This window comes from Lissotriton vulgaris, chromosome 6 (assembly GCF_964263255.1).
Source record: "Lissotriton vulgaris chromosome 6, aLisVul1.2, whole genome shotgun sequence".
NCBI classification, from domain to species: Eukaryota; Metazoa; Chordata; class Amphibia; order Caudata; family Salamandridae; genus Lissotriton; species Lissotriton vulgaris.
In genome coordinates, this window is record NC_141694.1 from 27,545,617 (window position 1) to 27,567,572 (window position 21,956).

Sequence of the window (21,956 nt, forward strand, 5' to 3'; positions counted from 1 at the left end):
GCCCCAGAGCGAAGTGTGCGGGCCAAATAGAAGTAACTCTGTTTTATCTCCATTCAGCTTTAATTTATGTCTGTGCATCCAGTTGGCAATTCGTTCCAACCCAGATTGCAAGGAGGACGTGGGAAGGTGTTTGTTGGTGGATAGTGAGTAGACGATTTGTGTATCGTCTGCGTAAGAGTAGATCGTGAGGCCTGCTTGCTCTGCCAGGAAGGCAAGAGGTCTCACATAGAGATTGAAAAAGAGAGGGTTAAGAATGGACCCTTGGGGTACACCGTGAGGGGAGGAAAAGACGGAGGAAACAGACGACCTGGGCTTGCCGGGGAGCCAGCAAGAAGCCAGCCCGGCAAGCCCCAGAAGTAATTTCCTCTCCTCCCCGTGAGGTGGGCTCCAGAAGACCCGGTCAGGACAGCAGAGGAGGGCGCACTGGTTCCCAACGGGACAGCCTGCGGCCCAATCCACCGCCGAGCCAGAGGCTGAGAGACTATGCTTGTTTGTAAGATCTGAGGTACCTGTGTATCCGTGGGCATTTGTGACTAAACAAGGACAATCAAAGGACAAAGTTGGATAGGGATGTAATGTCGGCAGTCTAGTCTCGCACCACACGCATCCCTACATCCGCAGGCCAGGCGTGGCATGTGGGAAAGTAATAAAAGGAGGACGGCCGCTCGGGGACGTCACTTCCGACTAGGTATCTGGCGTCGGCTCCGTAATTGTGCCCGCTGCGCAAGTCTGCCCGCGCGTAGCCCAGCGACCCTTGTCAAGGGCCGACCGAGGCCCAACGAGTGCAGACACCACAGTAAGCGCTATACAAATGCAATTGCAATGCAATACAATATGAGCACCAAATGACAAAGTCCTATTTTTGAAGGCATGGGACATTCAGTGATTTGTCAACGATCGCAGGTTAAACCGACGCCTAGATTTGAGTTTGATTCCCTGGCTTGAACCCCGTTAGGATACATTTTGTACCCTCTGATTTATGCTCCGCTCACACCAGCCGTTCTCTTCCTCACTTAAGCCTAAGCTGTTTTAAGTACTACAACTCCCAGCATGCCTTAGAGCGCGGGGGTCAACGATCTTAACGGCTCATTTGCGTATCCCCGCCTTATGTTCTCGCTGTAGATTGCGTAACAGATCCCTCAGTTCACCTCCAGCAGAGCCACGCCCACTCGGCCTGCCGTTGAGCCTGTATTTGCACCCGCCGCCCCGTTGCCCCGCCCCCTCGGTGAGCGCCTCGGCTGTGATTGGCTGCTCTGCGTGCCCGTCCCTCACTCAGGCCCTGCCCCCTCGGTGATCTCCTCGGCTGTGATTGGCTGCTGCGCGTGCCCGTCCCTCGGTGCGTGCCCCGTGCTCTCCGTACGGTGCCCGTTGCGGGCTCAGAGCAGCGAAGCCATGGCAGCGGCGGCGGGACGGGCCAGGCTCCTGGGCCTGCTGAGGAGGGCGCCGCGGCGGCCCTGGGTGGGCCGGAGCTGCGCCTCAGAGGCCCCCGTGCGGGGGGCGCTGCCCGGGGCTCAGGTGAGGCTGTCAGGCGGCTGCTGCGGGAGGGGGCGTGGCCGCCCCCCCCTCGGGGGCAAGGTGCAGCGGGGACGGGTCATATGAGGGAATGGGAACTGGTCTATCCACTGGGTGGGGGGTGGCATGCGTGTCCTGGGAGGGCTGGTACATGCACCGCTTGGGCTGGGGTGAGGGGTGCTTGGATAGGCAGGCTTATGCATCTTATTTATTTACTTACTTACTTAATGCAATTTTCTATAGCCCGAACATTCCCCGGAGGTGTCAGAGCGCTTTGCAAAAGAACCAGTTGCGATACATAAGGACTTAGGATGACATGAGTTACATAAAAGATACAAACAGTGAAAAAAAATTGCAAATGTACAAGTTGTAAAGTCACACAGGGAAGAGATACAAATAGAAAAAAATGCAAATGTACAAGTTGTAAAGTCACTCAAGTAATTTGGTACTTAGCAGATCATATTTGTCCACTGGTAGATCTCCTGAACCCACTGTAGATGGGAACCCTGGCAGATCTGTGTGTAGAAGGGTGGGCATGCAGTGGCAGAGGCTAGAACAGATGGGCCTGCTGGTAGAACTGGTATTTCTCCCTGGTTGAGAAAATAACTAGTACATCTGCTGGCAGGGAGTAGAATAGATGTGCCTGCTGGTAGAACTGGTATAGCCAGCCCCATGGGTGAGAAAATAACTGCTATATCTATAGTGGGTAGAACAGATGTGCCTGCTGGTAGAATTGGTGTATACTCTGGGTGAGAAAAGAACTGGTATATCTGTTGGTAGTGGGTAAAACAGATGTGCTTGCTGGTAGAACTAATATAGCCCCCCTGGGTGAGTAAAGAACAGGTATTATCAGCTGGCAGTGGGTAGAACAGATGTGCCAACTGGTATTGCCAGCCCCATGGGTGAAAAAATAACTGGTATATCTACCAATAGTGGGTAGAACGGATCTGCTTGCTTGTACAACTGGTGTATCCCTTGGGTGAAAACATAACTGGTATATCTGCTTGTAGAGGAGGTTGCCATGTATGTGTCCTGGAAGCAGGTAGAACAAGTATCAACCGTTAGCATTGGGATATCTACGGGTATGTCTTCTGTTAGATGGGGTGGACATGCGTATGCGCCGGTAGGCAGCAGAACAGGTTTGTGCACTGGCGAGGAGGAGGGCGGCTGTGCATGTGCACTGCCGGCCCTCAGAGTGCAGAATCCCTCCACTCCAGTGGCATCTGTTCAAGTCAGGGCACCTGTCACAGAGGTGGTGTATACATGCTGCACTTGAAGCTGCCAGACTCCAGGCAAACTGGCTTTCCTTTCCGCTGTGTGTGTGTCTTGAGACAAGTTCATAACATTTCTAATTTTAATTTGCTTCTTCTCACAACACTTCCAAGTGGCTCACTCACATGTACCTGGCAGGGGGTGCTTTGAACGCTGTCAAACTGGGCTCAGAATTCCCAACATGCAAAGAGATGTTGAGTAAACGCCTGAAGTGTCAGACCATGTCTAAGTTTCATGATGTGGACTTATCGACGTCAAACAATGCAGATCCTTCACATGCGAAACCAGAACTAAATCCTGTTTGCTTATTTTCCGAGTGTACTCTTTCCTTTGCAATTGTGCTTGAAAAGAATGATTGACAATGGCACTTGTTTTTGCTTTTGTACTGTGAAAGATTTATACCTAGTGCTAAGACCACAGGTACAGAGCCAGCTTCCCTGGCAGAACGACTAGGTGCAAAATAGGTCACCGCAGCAGGAGGAGCTGTGCAAGACTACGCCTCACCTATTAAACCTAAAAAAGCAACAATAAAGACATGTTGCACAATCTCTATACTTCCCATGCATTAGTCACGGTATAATGTCTGTGATACTAAAGCCCTCTGGGAACCTACTGTCATTATTTGGTAGTTGTATAGTGTGAACCTAGCCAAAAGACACAGCTCACCACACAGGGTCAAAGGCTGGCGGGCAGTCCACGAGACTAGGAGAGGTAGCTGGACTCTGGGATCAGGAGTGTTCTGCATCTGCATTCTGATGGAATGTTCTTTAAAGGGCTCCGTCTTCAACTCTTTCCTGAACCGAAGAAGCATTGGGGCTGCTGTTGCAGACCCTTGATACATAGGTGGAAATGGCCTGATGCCTTTTTTTATAATAAGTTTTTATTTTTTAGTCTCCACTGTGGGGGTATCCTGGCTTCGGGGGTACTGGTGGCCACCAGAGATGATGAGCTTGTCTGCAAGATCAGCATGGGTGCTGATCGTGATGCCTGTGTAAATGAAGTAGCCGGTTTTGAAGCTTATGCATGGCAGCAAGAGGAGCCAATATGGTTCTGTCAGGATCAGGGTGATCTCATTATATTTCTTCAGCTTTGAATGATACTTGCTGTGGGGTGTCTGATGCCCTTGAGGGGAATGCTGATGTGGGGCCTGGGAGGCCATGGAGCAGGGCGTGTGGGCTGCAAGGCCTACTTGAGGTTTACTTATTAATATACAATAGGTGCAGCAGTCCACTAGTAGTATTTAATTTACATGCCCTGGGTACACTCTGGATCCTTTACTAGGGACATATATAGGTAAGTTAAATATACCAATTTAGAGGATGCCAATTCGACCATGTGTGAAGAAAAGGCACAGACGCTTTACTACTGGCTGGCAGGGTTAAAGTCCACTTAGTTCTGCATCCTGCAAAAATATAGAGTCCAGCAAAAAACTAAAAATGGTGTCCTGGGTGAAGCCAAATGACTTGGTATTCAGTGAAAGTTTGGGTTCAAAGCTGTCCGAGTTCCTATCATTGTGGCAGGTTTGTACTATTGTTTGTATCTTTGGCAAATAACAGCAATTCTGTCTTGAGTGGGTTAAGCTCCAAGCAGGCACTGGGCGTTCAGGTCTTTGATGAACAAGGTGGGCTGAGGGCTCTTCTCCACTGGGGAGTTTAGACCTGTAGTCCCCAGCAGACGCAATGAACCCACTTTTTGGGTTCTTCTGGCTTCTCTAGAACAGAAAACAGTGTCTTGTGGCAGGAACCCTTGGCTATTGTTGTTTTGATAAATGTGTTTTGTTAGAACAGAGAGGTCAGAGTTAATTGGGAATTGGAGTGTGGAGTGATGGGGAGCTGTAGACCGGCAATGAGGATTGAGGATATACAAGAGATCAATTGTGCAAGAAACAAGGGAAAAGATAAAAAGAACGAGTAAAAAAAGCTATGCCATGCTGGTGCCATAACTGAACCAATGCAAGTCTAATTTCACTGATTTGCTACTACCATGAACACTCATTGCCTAGTAATAGTGAACATACAAATGATGGGGGAGGAATTGTTTACACCAAGAAGATGATAAAAAGTATTGGTCTCTCTTGCAGGGATGAGGACAAGAGATTAACAGAGGGAGGGAGCCAACTCAGTGTTGTTAAGTCAGGACTGCAACATAGCAAGTGCTTAGTTTGTCACCTTTGCATACACAGGTTGCCAATATGGCGAAGGTCTGAGACATGAGCCAATTTATGGATTGCTCGTCTGGAGATCATCCACCTTTGAGAGCCTTTGGGAGCATCAAAGGTTTTTGGGGTGTGAATAAAGATTGCTGCTCCAACTGTTCTTTTGCCACTTTGGCTTAATTTCACTCATTCTGCAATACTCCTGAATCGTGCATGCTGCCGTCTGGATCACTGAGCTTTCTGTGATTCCTCTCTGCCCCTGCTCTCCACCTACCTTTGATGCAATCACACACAGCGTCCCGCTGTCCATCTCTATCTAGCTATGTTTGTAGATGGTTATGTGTTTTAACCTCCCGCAGGGCTGTCCTGCATCCAAGAAATCTTTTCAGGCAGAACATCTAGGCTACTAGCAGACGCTGTAGATAGAGCAACTCTTGTCAGTCTTCGTCAGTAAACCATATTGTGTCTCTCCTCAGTACTCAACAGGCCCTTCAATATAAAATGACATGGTTGTGGTTGATATCTCCGCAATGGTAACGGTCAACATGATGTGATCATGTGTGCTGCAATCAAGGTGACAAGCCAGAAACAATGTGAACACCCTCCGCATAACACCTTAAGTCAACGCATTGTGCACCTCCTGCTTCCCCATCCTACGCATGCTACGTAAGATCTTCAAATGGTTGCTTCAGAGCACTAGACACACCATCACACAAGCACCCATCACCATCAGGCTGCCCTTCAGCAACACTCTCTACGCCGGAATCTCCAAACAACTCCTACACAGACTCCAGACCATCCAGAACACAGCGGAAAGACTCATGCTCAACCTCCCACGCAGCACCCACATCACACCGCACCACAGGAAGCTTCACGGCTCCCCTATTACAAGCGCTGCCAATTCAAACTTCTCACGCACACTTAAAAAGCACTACACAAGACAGGACCAGTTTATCTGACCAACCCACCAGACACATACGCTTTACCTCAATCACTCATATTCCCTGCATCTGTGAAAGGAAAACTGGAGGTCACTAATTTGCCTACTTTGCACCCAAGACTAAACCTGGGCATAGTTGGCGTAGCAACACTACGCATAGCTTATATGCTAAAGAGCATATAGCACTTTCACAAATGTGAATGAAGTATTAACAAGCAGTGAGAGAGGTGATGATTTTGGGATCCTCCCTAACCTAGGGAGAGAACCAAGCAGATGCCTTGAAAACAAAATGCACATCTTATTGAACGATTTGGTTGTGGTCCCATCCTCTTAGGACCACCCCAAGCACAGTTATTGGCAAAAAAATCTATCCCAACCAAAGGCCCTGCAAAGCATTATGGGATGAGATTAGCAGTGGACAGTGAATATTATAGTATCCAATATCAAAGTAACTCTACAAAGAGCTGCAGTTCAACTAGTCGTTACTAGATGTCCCTCACAAGTCAAATGCAAATGCATTAAAATTATTCTTACATCAAGCTACAGTTCCACTAGTCGTTACTAGATGTCCCTCACAAGTCTAAAGCATAAGGTTCATGAAATGGTTTCAATGCTTTTGTATTTGAACTGCTGCTCTTTGTAAATTTATTTTGATATTGGATACTATATTATTCACTGCCCACTGCTAATCTCGTCCCATAATGCTTTGCTGGGCCTTTGGTTGGGATCGTTTTTTGCCAATAAATGTGCTTGGGGTGGTCCTAAGAGGATGGGACCTCCACCGAATCGTTCAATAAGATGTACTTTTTGTTTTCAAGGCATCTGCTTGGTTCTCTTCCCTAGGTTAGGGGGGACACCAAAATCATCACCTCTCTCATTACCTAAAAATGTCATTCATAAGGTTAACTTTTGTGAATTGGTTACATGCTTTCTGGCATGTAAAATTGCTTTGTCAAAGCATCTGTGGATGTTGTTGATTTACCTGCTATGCTACGTGCAATTTGCGGAGTGTGAATTAGTTCAATCTACGCATACTCTGTTAGCGTAGTGTAGTGCTACGCCCAGGGTTACCCAAGACATGGAATGACCTCCCTTAACACAACAGAACCTCCTCCTCACTATTTGAGTTCTGCTAGAAGGGGAAAAGCTAGTTTCCACAGTAAAAGCCCTTGGTGCTGAGGTTTCCACGGTATATGCTCCGGCTGCTGAGGTTTCCACAGTATAAGCCCCGCCTGCTGATGTTTCCACAGTATAAGCCCCGGCTGCTGAGGTTTCCACAGTATAAGCCCCGGCTGCTGAGGTTTCCACAGTATAATCCCCGGCTGCTGAGGTTTCCACAGTATCACCCCTGGGTGCTGAGGTTTCCACAGTATCACCCCTGGGTGCTGAGGTTTCCACAGTATCACCCCTGGGTGCTGAGGTTTCCACAGTATCACCCCTGGGACGCCTGAAATCGGAGACTGCTGCTGCCGTGGTTCGAGGGCATTTCTGGACCCTTAATCTTTGCCTCTTTGCCTCAACAACTTGCGGAACCCGCTTCGCGGGTCCTGCTGCGCTCCAGTAAGAACAGGGAGCAGGTTTGAACAGCGTGGACTGGACCAGGGCTGCGAGCGCGCGGAGCAGGACTTCAAGGACCAGAAGCCTCTGCACACCGCGCCCGCCCACCAACACCTGGCCGCTCTCCCTGTCCACCACGCCCCGCTTGCAACTTAACGGTCCACCTACATAAGGGAAGGCCTGTACCCGCTAGCGGGAGCGTGCAGGAGCGTCCCGGGAGAAGCCCGGGACAAGGGCGGGGCCGTCTGTGGCCGTCCGGGGCCGAAGGAGGCCGGGCTGGGCCCACTCCCTAATACCCTACATCACATATTTCTCAAGGTACTGTTTTTAATGAGATAAAAGTCGTGGACTACTGACATTGTTTGCCCCTGATCACTGTCGCCCGGCCCATTTACTGTAGTGTACCTCCACTCTTCTCCTCGTTGCCAGACGGGGGTCAGTAGGGTTTTTCGAGCCCTCACTGAATCGCCCAGGTACAAGGTCTAGTAGGGGGGGATAAACGCTTCAGAATAGGACCAAATCTAGAATATACGGTCTTTACTAGACGTTCTTCGTTGATTGATCTCGCCTTACAGGTGGCTTATTGAGACCTTTTGAGATTGATCTTTAGGAAGCACATCATGCATTTGAACCCTAGCATTTTGTGTAATTGACCCAGGATTTGAGTTTATTTAATCTATAAACTGTATATGTTGTATGATACTCTCTTATCTTTTGCCTTGCTAGAACTGTAGCCTGCTGCTATCACCCTATATCATTTACCTGTGTAGCTCGTGACCTCTTAACCTATTTTCGCTCATTTGTAATTATGTCTAAAAAATCGGCCTCTGTCACCCCAGCACCACTTAAAACCCTTGACTCTTTTTTTAGTACAAGTGGTTAAAAAAATAAATAATGACAGAAGGGAATCCCTAGGGTTGAGTCAATCGCCAATTTTGCTCCCACCGAGCCCTGATCCCAGTACACAAACTCTTGATACCCCAATGCCCGACCCTCCAATCCTCGCAACTGATGCTAACTTAATCAATCTGGAGGCAGATGACGGAAACTCTGTTTTGTTAGCTGATCAGTCAATTAACGTCACGTCTGACTCTGAGCAGCAGCAAAATATTGTTGCGGAGATTCCCCCATCATCTTCTTCCCCTGTCACGCGTCCAGTGAGAAATTGTAGAAAAGCTCAAGTCAAAAGGGGGGGTAAACAGTCAGGAAAGAAAAAGATTAACTCACCTCCTAGACATAAAGGAAACAACGTGGAGTGTGAAGACGTTGACGAGCTCAAACAACTCATCGATGATGATCTATTTAACAGGATTTCAGACATGATAGACATCAAAATTAAAACCATCATCAAGCCCCTCATTGGGAAGATTGATAAATTAACATCCGAAATAAAAAAGATGGGAGGGTTGCAAAGCAAGTTGGTGAATGACTTAGAGAATTTAGCCAGCGAAGTTAGTAAACCTGTAGTTGTCGTGGAGGGAGACCAGGGCGCTGTCCCAGGTCCTACAGATATTCAACAACAGCCCATCCCGGAAGGCCAATTACTACCACCTGCACCCACCCATGATGTACCTAGCAAGCCCCCTACGCCACATCCTAGGGCTCCAACCCAACTGCACTTAGGGGATGAATCCTCGCAATTCATTTTGGAAGCCTCATCATTAGTTCTGGTATTGGCAAATGTCCCTGTTATCTCAGGAGCAAAAGGAATCCGCCCAAGGTCTCGAGGATAAAGCTTTATATTGGCTTACCAATAATATGCGCATGGCAGACCAGGGTGCCGACCAGCTAGCTGGGGAAATCGTCATGGCAAGGAGGGTACCATGGATTGGGAACAAGACCAAGAAATTCAATGGGGACTGTGTCATATTAAATTTTGCTAGCGCAGAAGTACTCCCTAACATTCTTGCTAACATCCTCCCACCGCAACGCAGAACTGGATCCATAATTCCCCTTACTCTGAAATTCTTTTACACCCAGACCCAGATGGCGAGTTTTTCCAATATCCCCAGGCCTAGAAGGAACGCTAGAATTGCTCATTGGGGTGGGGAAATCAGGCCTAGACTTAACAACAACTATTCTCGCCCCTTGAGTAGTCGTGGTTTAGGGCAACACAACTTCCCGCATGGGCCAATGGCAAGAACACCAGGGCCACCTTGGCCCAATATAAATAGGTGGGGACCAAATACTCCAGGCTATGATAACAGGGGCCAGGGGAATGGGTTTACGTTTAGGCAAGGGAACGGACATTTTTTAATGAGACCTAATACTCCCCAGCCTATGTGGAATCCACCAGCAAGCGGATGGGGTCAGGTGCCTACTCCATTTGATTGGGGACTGGGTATGGGAAATAGATACGGGGTTCTGTCGGGCCTAAACGACTGCAACTGACATATAGAGGACACGAACCAGGGGATAGACGTCTCAGTCCAACAACTGGACCAGACTCACCCCCAGTCAGTTATGTTATTATGTTATGTTATTAAAATATTTCTAAAGCGCGCTTTCACCGATTGGTTTCTTGGCGCTGTGATCATCAGTAACATGAACAAAGGGGGGGAGTTGCGTTATTGAAATGCTTGTCTGAAGAGCCAGATCTTCAAGGCTTTCCGGAAAGAGAGGAGATCTTGACAATTCCGGATCTCCAGGGGGAAGGAATTCCACAAGCAGGAAGCAAGGGTCGCAAACCTACGGCCTCCTGCGCGCTTAAGTTTGAAGGAGGGCGTCTGCAGAAGGCTCAAATGGAGTGAGCGTAGGTTGCGGGATGGAGTATATCTGGAAAACAGTTGGTTAATGAATGAGGGGCTTTTACAATAGAGGGACTTGAAGATTATACAACCAGTTTTAAAGGCACAGCGCTGGGTTACTGGGAGCCAGTGTAGTTTCTTTAGTAGAGGGGTAGCTGCGTGTCGCCTAGGTTGGTTCAGAATTAGCCTTGAGGCATGGTTCTGTACCATCTGGAGTCGCTTAACTAGGTAGTTGGGAAGACCTAGGTAGATGGCGTTCGCGCAGTCCAGATGGGACAGTACAGTTGAGATCACAACCTGGGTGATTGCCTCTGAAGTAAGCAGACGGCGTACCTTCCGAATTTTTTTTAGTTGGAAAAAGCACTTGGAGACCACCTGACCTACTTGCGCTTTCAGTGATAGGTCGCGGTCCACGGTGACTCCAAGTGTTTTGGCTGACAAGGAAGGTGTTGGAGCTTGGCCTAATTCAGAAGGCCAATAGTGGAGGCCCCAGTACTTAGTGCTGTCGCCGGTCAAAACTAACTCGGTTTTCCCCGGGTTTAGTTTGAGCTGGTTCTGGTCCATCCAAGTTTTAATGAAACTCATGGTGGACTGAAAGTGCAGTATGGAGTCTTCCGTGTTGTCGATGGTAAAGAGCAGTTGTAAGTCGTCTGCGTAGTTGAAGACTCTCACCTGTTTGTCTCTTAGGGTCTGAATCAGGGGAAGTATGTAAAGATTAAATAGGTGAGGTGACAGGGAGGAACCTTGTGGCACTCCGCAGGTGATGGCCTGTTTGGCACCCATTAGATCACCAAGGCGTAGTGTTTGGTTGCGGTCTGTCAAGAAGGATCTCAACCAACAGGCTGCTAGGTCCCGGACGCCGGCCTGTTCGACACGGTCGACCAAGATGTTGTGATCGACCGTGTCAAAAGCGGCCGAAAGGTCCAGGAGCACCAGGGCCTGTGGGGAGCGTCTGTCGGCGCAGTCACGCAGGGTGTCCAAGACTGTCGTGACTACTGCTTCAGTGGAGTGTGCAGGCCGAAAGCCTGCCTGGTGGGGGTCGAAGCAGGAGGATTCCTCAAGAGAGTTAGAGAGGCACTTGGCCACGTGCGCCTCTAGAACTTTTGCCAAATAGGGCAGCAGCGAGATGGGTCGAAAGTTGGCTTTGCAAGCTGGGTCTGCCCCAGGTTTTTTTAGCAGCGGGATGACTATGGCCTCTTTAAACGCTGCGGGAACTGTGCCAAGAGACAGGGAGTTATTCAGGAGGGAAATGGCAGGGGCTGGGTGTGTCAGGAAGCACTCTTTTAAGATGTGAGGCGGGCAACTGTCCGAGGGTGCACCGGATTTTACTCTTGATAGCAATTCCCGAAATTGGTCCTGGGTAATAGGTGGGAAGCTACTAAGGATGTTGTGGTTAGGCTTGATAGACATGCCGGACGTGAGGGGGGACACCGGTTGAGGGATACTGGCTTTGATGTCCAGTATTTTGTCAATAAAGTAGACATTAAGTGAGTCACAAAGCGGTTGAGTGGGGATGATCTTAGGACGAACAGTATCTAAGTTTGTTAATTCGTTTAGGATGGAAAAGATGTCCTTAGATTTATTTGTGGATTCCAAAATTTTGGAAGAAAAGTAGGACGCCTTTGCAGCAGAGATGGCAGTCATATACTCCTTCCTTGCTTTAATAAAGGTCCTTTTTAAATCAGGGTCGTAGTTGCGACGCCAGTGACGTTCTAATTGCCGTTGGGCCAGTTTCCTCACTTTTAGATCAGTGGAAAACCAGCGGTTGGCATCGGCACGTCGTGCCAGTCTGATTTTTTTAAAAGGGACATGGAGATCACTGGCCGTGTTTAGCCAGTTGGTGAGCATGGATACTGAGAGATCAATCTCATCTTGAGGGGGAGGGATGGTATTGGCTAATGACTCTAGAAATGCTGTTTTGTTCATTGTATTCCAGTTCCTGGCTAACCCGCCTCCGCCTAATGCAGTAGTGGTGGCAGGGGCGATACATAGCTTAAATTGAAGGAGTGCGTGATCGGACCAGAGGCAAGGTAGTATGGTTGGGGCAGTTGTACAGGTGGTATTGGACCACACCTGGTCTAGGATGTGACCTTTGCAGTGGGTGGCGGATGAAATTAATTGATTGAAATTTAGGTTGGATAGAAGGTCAGTCAGTTCGGCCGATTGTGGGCCTTCCAGGGGGTCTTTGTACCAGTAGTTTAAGTCTCCTATTAGGAAAATCTTAGGATGTTCAAGTGCTAAGTTAGCAAGTTGGTCAGCCAGATTCATAGGAAATGATGGCATCGGGGTCGGGGGTCTGTACAATAGTACACACGCAATTGTCGATTGGGAGGTAGTAATTTTCAGCACAAGGTTGTCTGTGTTATTCAGTGAAAGGCCGGTAAGGGAGGTGACAATCAAGTTGGAACGGATAATAGCTGCAACTCCTCCCCCTTTCCCGCTGACACGATCTGCGTGGATGATATAATAGTTAGGTGGGAGCGCCGCTATTATATCAGGGGCGGAGTTGGGAGTTAACCATGTCTCCGTGAGTAGGAGAATATCTGGTTTCTCCGTGTCCAGCAGAAGGAAAACATCCAACTGATGTTTTGGCAGGGAGCGAGTGTTTAAATAGAAGATAGTGAGCGATGGAATTTGCGGGTCTCTTTGAGTGTGTTCTAAGGCAGGTGCAGTCAGATGACAGCCCTGAGACAGAATCCCGAATGCGCAGAGTCGATTAATAGTGTCCCTTGGTAACAAGCTCTGTTCCTTGTTTCGATAACTCAAGAGGACAGACCTGGAGTAGACAAAGGGGCGGGCAGCGTGGTCTGGCCCTGGTCCCGGCAGGTCGCGGACGGGCGCAGACGGGCTTGTCTTAGGCGTGTCTTCGGCGCGCAATCGTCGCGCCCGCTGCGCTCGTCCGCTGCGCTTCCGGTGCTTGTACATTTTTATGGTGGGAAAACGAAGGGAGGGGGCGTGGCCTCTGAGTGGGCGTGTCCCAGGTCAGGGCGAGGGTAATGGCGATGGAAGAATGGGCGATTTCGCCTTTGCTAGCGCTCTTTTTTACTCGTGGGGAGGTTCCTGCACACTAGAGTTGTGAGAGGAATAGGTAGGTGAAGTGTTAAAAATTACAAAGTTTCACAATTTTAAAAGCACAAAAGTATGCAGTAACGCAAGCTGCTCCCGGCTGTGCCTCAGGAGTTTGTCAAAATCTGATCAGCGCACTCGCTAATCAGCGCGCCTTTTAAACACTAGCGGGGGGCGTGGCCTCTGAGTGGGCGTGTCCCAGGTCAGGGCGAGGGTAATGGCGATGGAAGAATGGGCGATTTCGCCTTTGCTAGCGCTCGTTTTTACTCGTGGGGAGGTTCCTGCACACTAGAGTTGTGAGAGGAATAGGTAGGTGAAGTCAGTGCACGAAGGTCATTACACGATTTTGAACGATTACCCAATACCCATGCCTCATCTGCCCGACCACAGTTCGACCTTGGGTGGGGGTAGTGTGAACCTGCACAGCTCTTTGGACGTAGGATTTAATGAACCAAACCAAACACCCCGAGAGCTTAAAGTGGCATCAGCTCCATGCCTACCACCTGAGACACCCATGGATTCCTGTAGGCTAATGAGCTGGAACATAGCGGGGCTAACTGGTAAACGTCAGGATAAATCCTGGTCAAGCTTTGTCCTAGGCCACCACATTATTGCGCTTCAGGAAACGTGGGACACTTCTGACAATTTGTGGTGGGACGGCTTTATCACCTTTACCAAAGCTGCTGTCCATAGTCGCACGGGGAGGGCCAAGGGAAGCCTTTTATTTCTGTTTTCTTTAGATTTAAAGGGTAGCTGCAGGCAGATTGACACTGACTCCCCCAATATCCTGTTGGTCGAAAGAGTGATCACAAACACTAGCAGGACTATTTTCATACATTTTTACAACTCAGGGAACAGCGAACACAGAGGCCGTAATATCAGCGATTTGGATACTATTTTAAACACGGTCAGTCAGAATAATACGGTTGATACAGACTATATTTTATTAGGCGATTTTTAACATTCATCCGTGCAACCTAAATTGCAGGAGAAGTAGTCTCGATGGGGATGATGGGCCTGAGGGACCCCATTTTGAACATTCTATAGAGGGAGAGGAGTTGGAGGATTTTTTAGCCAATTTCGACCTCTATGAACCGGATGGAGGCATTAGACATCCAACCTTCACTGGTATCGCTCATGGCACTATCATTGACTATATATTTGTATCCCTAAGCACTCTCACTCGGGTCAACGCCTATCGCACCACACAATCTCACTTTAGTGACCATAACCCTGTAGAGGTAGAAGTGGCTTGGGGAGGCAATATAGGACCATCCCCATTGAAAGTAACCACCCATCCCTTAAGGACAACTGGCCAAGGAAGACGCCTGAAATGGGCAAAGGTGGTTCCAGAAAAATTTTATGCCGAAATTTTTTTAAAAATTAAGGGGCAGGTGGAGGTTTGTAAAAATCCTGGCGCACTGGGTCAAGAAGTTGTAGAGGCCTTTGAAGCCATATGTGTCCAGGTGTCACAGGACCTCTTGGTTAAGACTAAAAACGTAATCCCAGGAAATAAGCGTTGGTTTGATTCAGAATGTTCCAAAGCGCATAGATTATTATTAGTAGCTCTAAAAAATATCCCCAGGGCAAACGATGAGATCACCAGACTCAGGAAAGCCTACAAATTAGCATTAAAACAAGCATTGGAAATGCAATAGGTCTCGCAGTAGTAAAGTTTGAGCTATAGGTGTTTATTTTTTTGTTTTTATTTATGTGTTGTTTTTTCTAAATAGCGAAATTAATAGCTTTCTTCTTTACAAAGCCAATAGTTATAATTTTTGTAAATGTGACACCTCTAGCATTTGTAAAGCAACATGTTTTGTATTAACGGGACTTATATGTGACTTATATGTATTGAAATAAAAAAAATCAATGTCTTTAAAAAAAAATTAATAATTAATACGTAAATAAAATGGATTTTATTTTATATTGCCAATAGCTTAAAGTTTATTAAATATATTTAGTTTAAGATGCTGTGGTTGCGCTGAGTAAGGGTGAGTGAGGGTGAGGGTGAGGGTGAGGGTGAGTGAGGGTGAGTGAGGGTGAGTGAGGGTGAGTGAGGGTGAGTGAGGGGTTGAGGGTGAGTGAGGGTGAGGGGTTGAGGGTGAGTGAGGGTGAGGGATTGAGGGTGAGGGATTGAGGGTGAGGGGTTGAGGGTGAGTGAGTGTGGGTGAGGGGTTGAGGGTGAGTGAGGGTGAGGATGAGGGTGGGTGAGGGTGAGTGAGGGTGAGGGTGAGTGAGGGTGAGTGAGGGTGAGGGTGAGTGAGGGTGAGTGAGGGTGAGTGAGGGTGAGTGAGGGTGAGTGAGGGGTTGAGGGTGAGTGAGGGTTTGAGGGTGAGTGAGGGTGAGGGTTTGAGGGTGAGTGAGGGTGAGGGTTTGAGGGTGAGTGAGGGTGAGGGTTTGAGGGTGAGTGAGGGTGAGGGGTTGAGGGTGAGTGAGGATGAGTGAGGATGAGTGAGGGTGAGTGAGGGTGAGGGGTTGAGGGTGAGTGAGGGTGAGTGAGGGTGAGGGTGAGTGAGGGTGAGGGTGAGGGTGAGTGAGGGTGAGGGTGGGTGAGGGTGGGTGAGGGTGAGTGAGGGTGAGGGTGAGTGAGGGTGAGGGTGAGTGAGGGTGAGGGTGAGTGAGGGTGAGGGGTTGAGGGTGAGTGAGGGTGAGTGGTTGATGGTGAGTGAGGGTGGGTGAGGGGTTGAGGGTGAGGGTGAGTGAGGGTGAGTGAGGGTGAGTGAGGGTGAGTGAGGGTGAGTGAGGGTGAGTGAGGGTGAGTGAGGGTGAGTGAGGGTGAGGGTGAGTGAGGGTGAGGGGTTGAGGGTGAGTGAGGGTGAGGGGTTGAGGGTGAGTGAGGGTGAGGGATGGAGGGTGAGGGATGGAGGGTGAGGGATGGAGGGTGAGGGATGGAGGGTGAGGGATGGAGGGTGAGGGATGGAGGGTGAGGGATGGAGGGTGAGGGATGGAGGGTGAGGGATTGAGGGTGAGGGATGGAGGGTGAGGGATTGAGATTGAGGGTGAGGGGTTGAGGGTGAGGGGTTGAGGGGGAGTGAGGGTGAGTGAGGGTGAGGGGTTGTGAGTGAGTGTGAGTGAGGGTGAGGGGTTGAGGGTGAGTGAGGGTGAGGGTGAGTGAGGGTGAGTGAGGGTGAGTGAGGGTGAGGGTTTGAGGGTGAGGGGTTGAGGGTGAGTGAGGATGAGTGAGGATGAGTGAGTGTGAGGGGTTGAGGGTGAGGGGTTGAGGGTGAGTGAGGGTGAGTGAGGGTGGGGGGTTGAGGGTGAGTGAGGGTGGGTGAGGGTGAGTGAGGGTGGGTGAGGGTGAGTGAGGGTGAGTGAGGGTGAGGGGTTGAGGGTGAGGGGTTGAGGGTGAGGGGTTGAGGGTGAGGGGTTGAGGGTGAGGGGGTGAGTGGGGGTTGAGGGTGAGTGAGGGTGAGGGGTTGAGGGTGAGGGGTTGAGGGTGAGTGAGTGTGAGGGGTTGAGTGTGAGGGGTTGAGTGTGAGGGGTTGAGGGTGAGGGGTTGAGGGTGAGGGGTTGAGGGTGAGGGGTTGAGGGTGAGGGGTTGAGGGTGAGGGAGTGAGGGTGGGTGAGGGGTTGTGGGTGAGGGGTTGAGGGTGAGTGAGGGTGAGGGGTTGAGGGTGAGTGAGGGTGAGGGGTTGAGGGTGGGTGAGGGGTTGAGGGTGAGTGAGGGTGAGGGGTTGAGGGTGAGTGAGAGTGAGGGTGAGTGAGGGGTTGAGGGTGAGGGGTTGAGGGTGAGGGTGAGGGGTTGAGGGTGAGTGAGGGTGAGGGGTTGAGCAACATGGCGACTTGCATGAATAGCACTCTCTGGAGGCGTCTAGCTTGTCTTTGCCGATTCAGGAGAGTGGTTCAGGTCTCCGTGTGCGATGTCCACTGCAGCCGAGCGGAGGATGAAACCTATTTCGGCTTTGAGAAAGTATCAGCGGCTGAAAAGAGTGAACAAGGTGAATGCTGTATTATAGAGTGCATGGGTGGCTTTTTAACACAATGGCAGTCAGTGCGATTTTCTATCACATCTATCGATTTAGTGACAGCGTGGAATAAGTATAAGTAGCGATGGAAATGGAAATTTCCCCTAAAATGGCGGTGAAACGGTGGCAGTAGAAAGGCGGAGGTCTCACGAGAGAAGGAATCAACGAATACATTTTTTTTAGAAAACTCTGGTCACCCAAGTACGGGCCTCAAGTACTATTATTCCATTTGCGAAAAGTGCTGTTTCAAATTGCGTAGTATGTTGAAATGCGACACGGCGGGAAGGGGAGGGGGCGGAGCGGGTAAAATAAACAAACAAGACGGAGGGAAGAGAGGGGAGGGGGGAGGAGAAATGCGACACGGCGGGAAGGGGAGGGGGCGGAGCGGGTAAAACAAGACGGACGTGCACGCGCTTTTAAGCTCAATGCGCATGCGCATTGAGCTTAAAAGTCACGGGCACTGCAAGGAATCGCCACGATTCCTTGCAGTGGATAAAGAGTGGATAAGCCCCCATAGTCTCGCTTGCTCGATGCGCATGCGCATCGACAGGCGAGACCTAAAAACGAAAGGACTCCATTAAACAAGAAGCATGGGAGGACCTCCTTTCGGCGGCAGTCCTGAAGAATAGCAAAAAATTCTGGGAAATTATTAAACAGCCCTTCTTCTCAGATGATGATAATGACATCATGGACTGCGTTATCCCTGATGAAAAATGGTTATCTCATTTTAAAAACGTTTACGGGGATACTGCTGACGCAACCACAGACGCCGTGTTGACAAGATCAGCCACGTGCTCCATTATCTTTAACAAAGATGAGGTGGAAAAAGCCATTAGGTCCACCACAAAGCACAAGGCACCTGGCCCTGACGGCGTGCCTGCCGACTTTTTTATGTATTCCCCAAAACTGTGGGCTGAGGTCTTGGCAAATGTGTTCAATGCAGTAAATGACAATCTTGTACCTGCATCATGGAATACCTCTACCATTGTCCCCATTTTTAAAAAAGGCCAGCGGGACGACCCAGGCTGTTATAGGCCTATATCTCTCCTGGATTCCTCGGTAAAAATCTTAGGCAGAGTCCTTCTATCGAGGTTGAGGGAGAACGTTGAGGGCTGTGGTGGATTGTCCGAAATCCAATATGGATTCAGGGAAAAAAAGGGTACTATTGAACAGTGCATTAATTTACATCTGCTCATCTCCAAATACACTATAGCCAAGGAGGGGTCTTTGTATCTTGCATTCATGGACCTCTCCTCGGCTTTTGACTTGGTCAATAGAACTAAGTTGTGGTCCATCTTGTTGGAGATGGGCATAGATGAGGCATTGGTCACCTTTATGTCCTCCCTGCACCAAGAACTCTTCTCGAGTGTACGCGTGACCAATGAGGGCAGGTGCACCACTCTCTTTAGATCCTTAAGGGGCATGCAGCAGGGCTGCATTTTGGCCCCCTTACTTTTTACCATCTACATCAATGGCCTGGGTGCGCACCTAGAGGGGCAGGAAGCCGACGTCCCGCGTGTAGGAGCAACAAAGATTCCGGCACTCCTATACGCGGATGACGCCGTGCTGATCGCCCGTACGGGAGTTGGCCTCCAGTGCCTATTGAATGCCTTTGGCACGTTTATGGACCAACTAGACCTTAAAATAAACGTAGCCAAGTCACACACTATGGTGGTGGGCCTAGAGAGTCGTAGGAAGAGAACTAAAACATTCATTTGTAGGGGGGACTTGGTCTCTAGGGTATCCACATTTCCCTACCTAGGCATACTGTTCGATCAGAAAGGGACTTGGGGACCACAGGTTAGAGTTCAGAGATTGGCCGTCACACGATCATCCTCAGCAATTCTGAGCTTTGCTGGTAGGCTAGGAGCCAGGCCTATGGAAGCCATCTTAAAAATCTACAACAGCAAATCTGTGGCCATCGCACTATACGGCTCCGCACTGTGGGGATACGCAAATGTGGAACCAATACAGAAAGCAGAGAATGGATTCATCAGAGCCCTGCTCTCTGTACCTCAGTCCACTCCAACGTATTCCATACATAAAGAAGTTGGCCTCCAGTTCCTCTCAGATAAGCTGAGCATGGCCCCTCTGATTCTTTGGTTAAAAATATGGTTGAATGAAGAACTCCCACTAAACCACAAGATCCTGACCGATGTCTTGTCCCTTGACAAATCTAACAGAATCCCCTGGCTAGCCTATCTGGCAAAGGCTTTTTCTGATCTAGGTCGGCCGGAGCTTTTTACTTCCCCGGAGTCCATTAGGATTCAAGATCTTGACTCAGTTAAAAAGTCTTTTATGGGGAGGAGGGAGATGTGCCGCGAAGAGAGTGAACTAGCAAAGCCGGCAGTGAGGGATCATTGCCTGCTGCTTACTTCACCTTCACTGGCACCATACCTGGGATATGTTACACCCCCTTTTCATAGGTTTCTTTTAACTAAATTTAGATTTAATTTGCTGCATTATTATTTAGGCTCTTTTAATAACTGGCAGAAACCAGAATCAGCCCCGCCCTGCAGGTGTGACCAGTTCTCAGCGCAAGATACAATGCATTTTGTTATGTTTTGTGGTTTATATTTAGAGCCTAGAAAAAAATTCTTGCTGCCAATTCTCAAGAAGGCCGGCTTCACGCAGGTGAGACCGGCTTTGCTCTACTTACAACTACTACCTAACCCTCACATTACTTTTTGCGTTGCTAAATTTCTGGTTGCTGCCTCAAGGGCGAAAGCTGCCTGCCAAGATTTGATTAGCTATTAATGTTTAACATGCAGTGAACAGTCTATTACTAATTTTAAAACTTTTGCTAAATTTCTGTATCATGTGCATTATGATAAATCGTGTATGAAATGTATTTTATTGTTCATCTCTTTGTATGGTTTTTAATAAGCCGAATAAAGATATTTTGACTGACTGACTGACACCCCTGGGTGCTGAGGCTTCCACAGTATAAGCCCAGGGTGCTGAGGTTTCCACAGTATCACCCCCGGGTGCTGAGGTTTCCACAGTATCACCCCCGGGTGCTGAGGTTTCCACAGTATCACCCCCGGGTGCCGAGGTTTCCACAGTATCACCCCCGGGTGCCGAGGTTTCCACAGTATCACCCCCGGGTGCCGAGGTTTCCACAGTATCACCCCCGGGTGCCGAGGTTTCCACAGTATCACCCCCGGGTGCCGAGGTTTCCACAGTATCACCCCCGGGTGCCGAGGTTTCCACAGTATCACCCCCGGGTGCCGATGTTTCCACAGTATAAGCCCCGCGTGCTGATGTTTCCACAGTATAAGCCCCGCGTGCTGATGTTTCCACAGTATAAGCCCCGCGTGCTGATGTTTCCACAGTATAAGCCCCGCGTGCTGATGTTTCCACAGTATAAGCCCCGCGTGCTGATGTTTCCACAGTATAAGCCCCGCGTGCTGATGTTTCCACAGTATATGCCCTGGGTGCTGAGGTTTCAGCAGTATCAGCCCTGGGTGCTTAGATTTCCACACTACCACCCTGGGTGCTGAGGTTTCCACAGTATCAGCCCCGGTATGAGATTTCCACTTTACCTGCCCAGCCTCATGTGCTGAGGTTTCCGTAGTACCAGCCTTGGGTATGAGATTTCCACTTAACATACCCCAGCCTCAGCCTAGGTGCTGATATTTCCACAGTACCAGCCTTGGTAGCTGAGACTATCACAGTATCAGCCTCGGGTGTGAGATTTCCACTTTACTTTCCCAGCATCATGTGTTGAGGTTTCCACAATATCCGCCTCGGACGCTGAGATTTCCACAGTATCAGCCTCGGGTGTGATTTTTCCATTTTACCTACCCAGCCTCAGATGCTGAGGTTTCCACAATATCCGCTTTGGGTGCTGAGATTTCCACAGTACCAGCCTCCTGTGTGAGATTTCCACTTTACCTACCCAGCAGGTGCTGAAGTTTCCATAGTAGCAGCCTCGGGTGCTGAGGTTTCCACATAACATACCCCAGCCTTAGGTGCTGAGATTTCCGCAGTACCGGCCTTGATGGCTGAGATTTCTGCAGTACCAGCCTCCGGTGCTGAGATTTCCGCAGTACCAGCCTCAGGTGCTGAGGTCCCCTCTTTGCACACAGCAGCCTACCCCTTCTGATGGCACTTTCGATGCTCGCCCTCTGACCTGGAAGTGCAGACAGTTGTTTGGCTCCACAGGGCCCGTGTTTGCACAGTGACCCAGCTCCTGAATGGGAGCGCTCGGAGGCAGGAGATAAGGGTGAATGAATGACAGCAGCACGTGCTGCTCGGAGATTACTGATTCTTGTCCTTTCACGTCTATGATTGTTGACTTTGAATGAGCTAAGCCCCCGCCACCTGCTCCACTCCCCGCAGCCTAGTAATCCATTTCACAGGCCGGCAGCCATGTTGTCGTGTGCATCCCCGTCTTTGAGGTTATCTGGCAATTTTAAAATGATTATATTGGTGAATGGGGAGCTGTGCTGCAAGGCCTACTTGTTATCCATGGTCAGTAAGCGATGCTGCAAGGCCTACTTGTTATCCATTGTCCGTTAGTGATGCTGCCCGGCCTACTTGTTATCCATGGTCGGTAAGGTATGCTGCAAGGCCTACTTGTTATCCATTGTCAGTTAGTGATGCTGCCCGGCCTACTTGTTATCCATTGTCAGTTAGTGATGCTGCCCGGCCTACTTGTTATCCATGGTTGGTTAGTGATGCTGCAAGGCCTACTTGTTATCCATGGTCGGTAAGCGATGCTGCAAGGCCTACTT

General features: G+C 49.4%; 1 protein-coding gene across 2 annotated transcripts in view; it reads left to right on the plus strand.

Moving 5' to 3' along the window:
- Nucleotides 1-1,343: 1,343 nt before the first annotated feature.
- Nucleotides 1,344-21,956, plus strand: part of MOCS1 (molybdenum cofactor synthesis 1) — a 287,072-nt gene continuing 266,459 nt past the window's right edge. For both annotated transcript variants that reach the window (XM_086925881.1, XM_086925882.1), the window contains exon 1: nt 1,344-1,515. In XM_086925881.1, the coding sequence (XP_086782007.1) occupies nt 1,393-1,515 (123 nt within the window). In that variant the 5' untranslated portion in view covers nt 1,344-1,392. The remainder of the gene's footprint in view (nt 1,516-21,956) is intronic.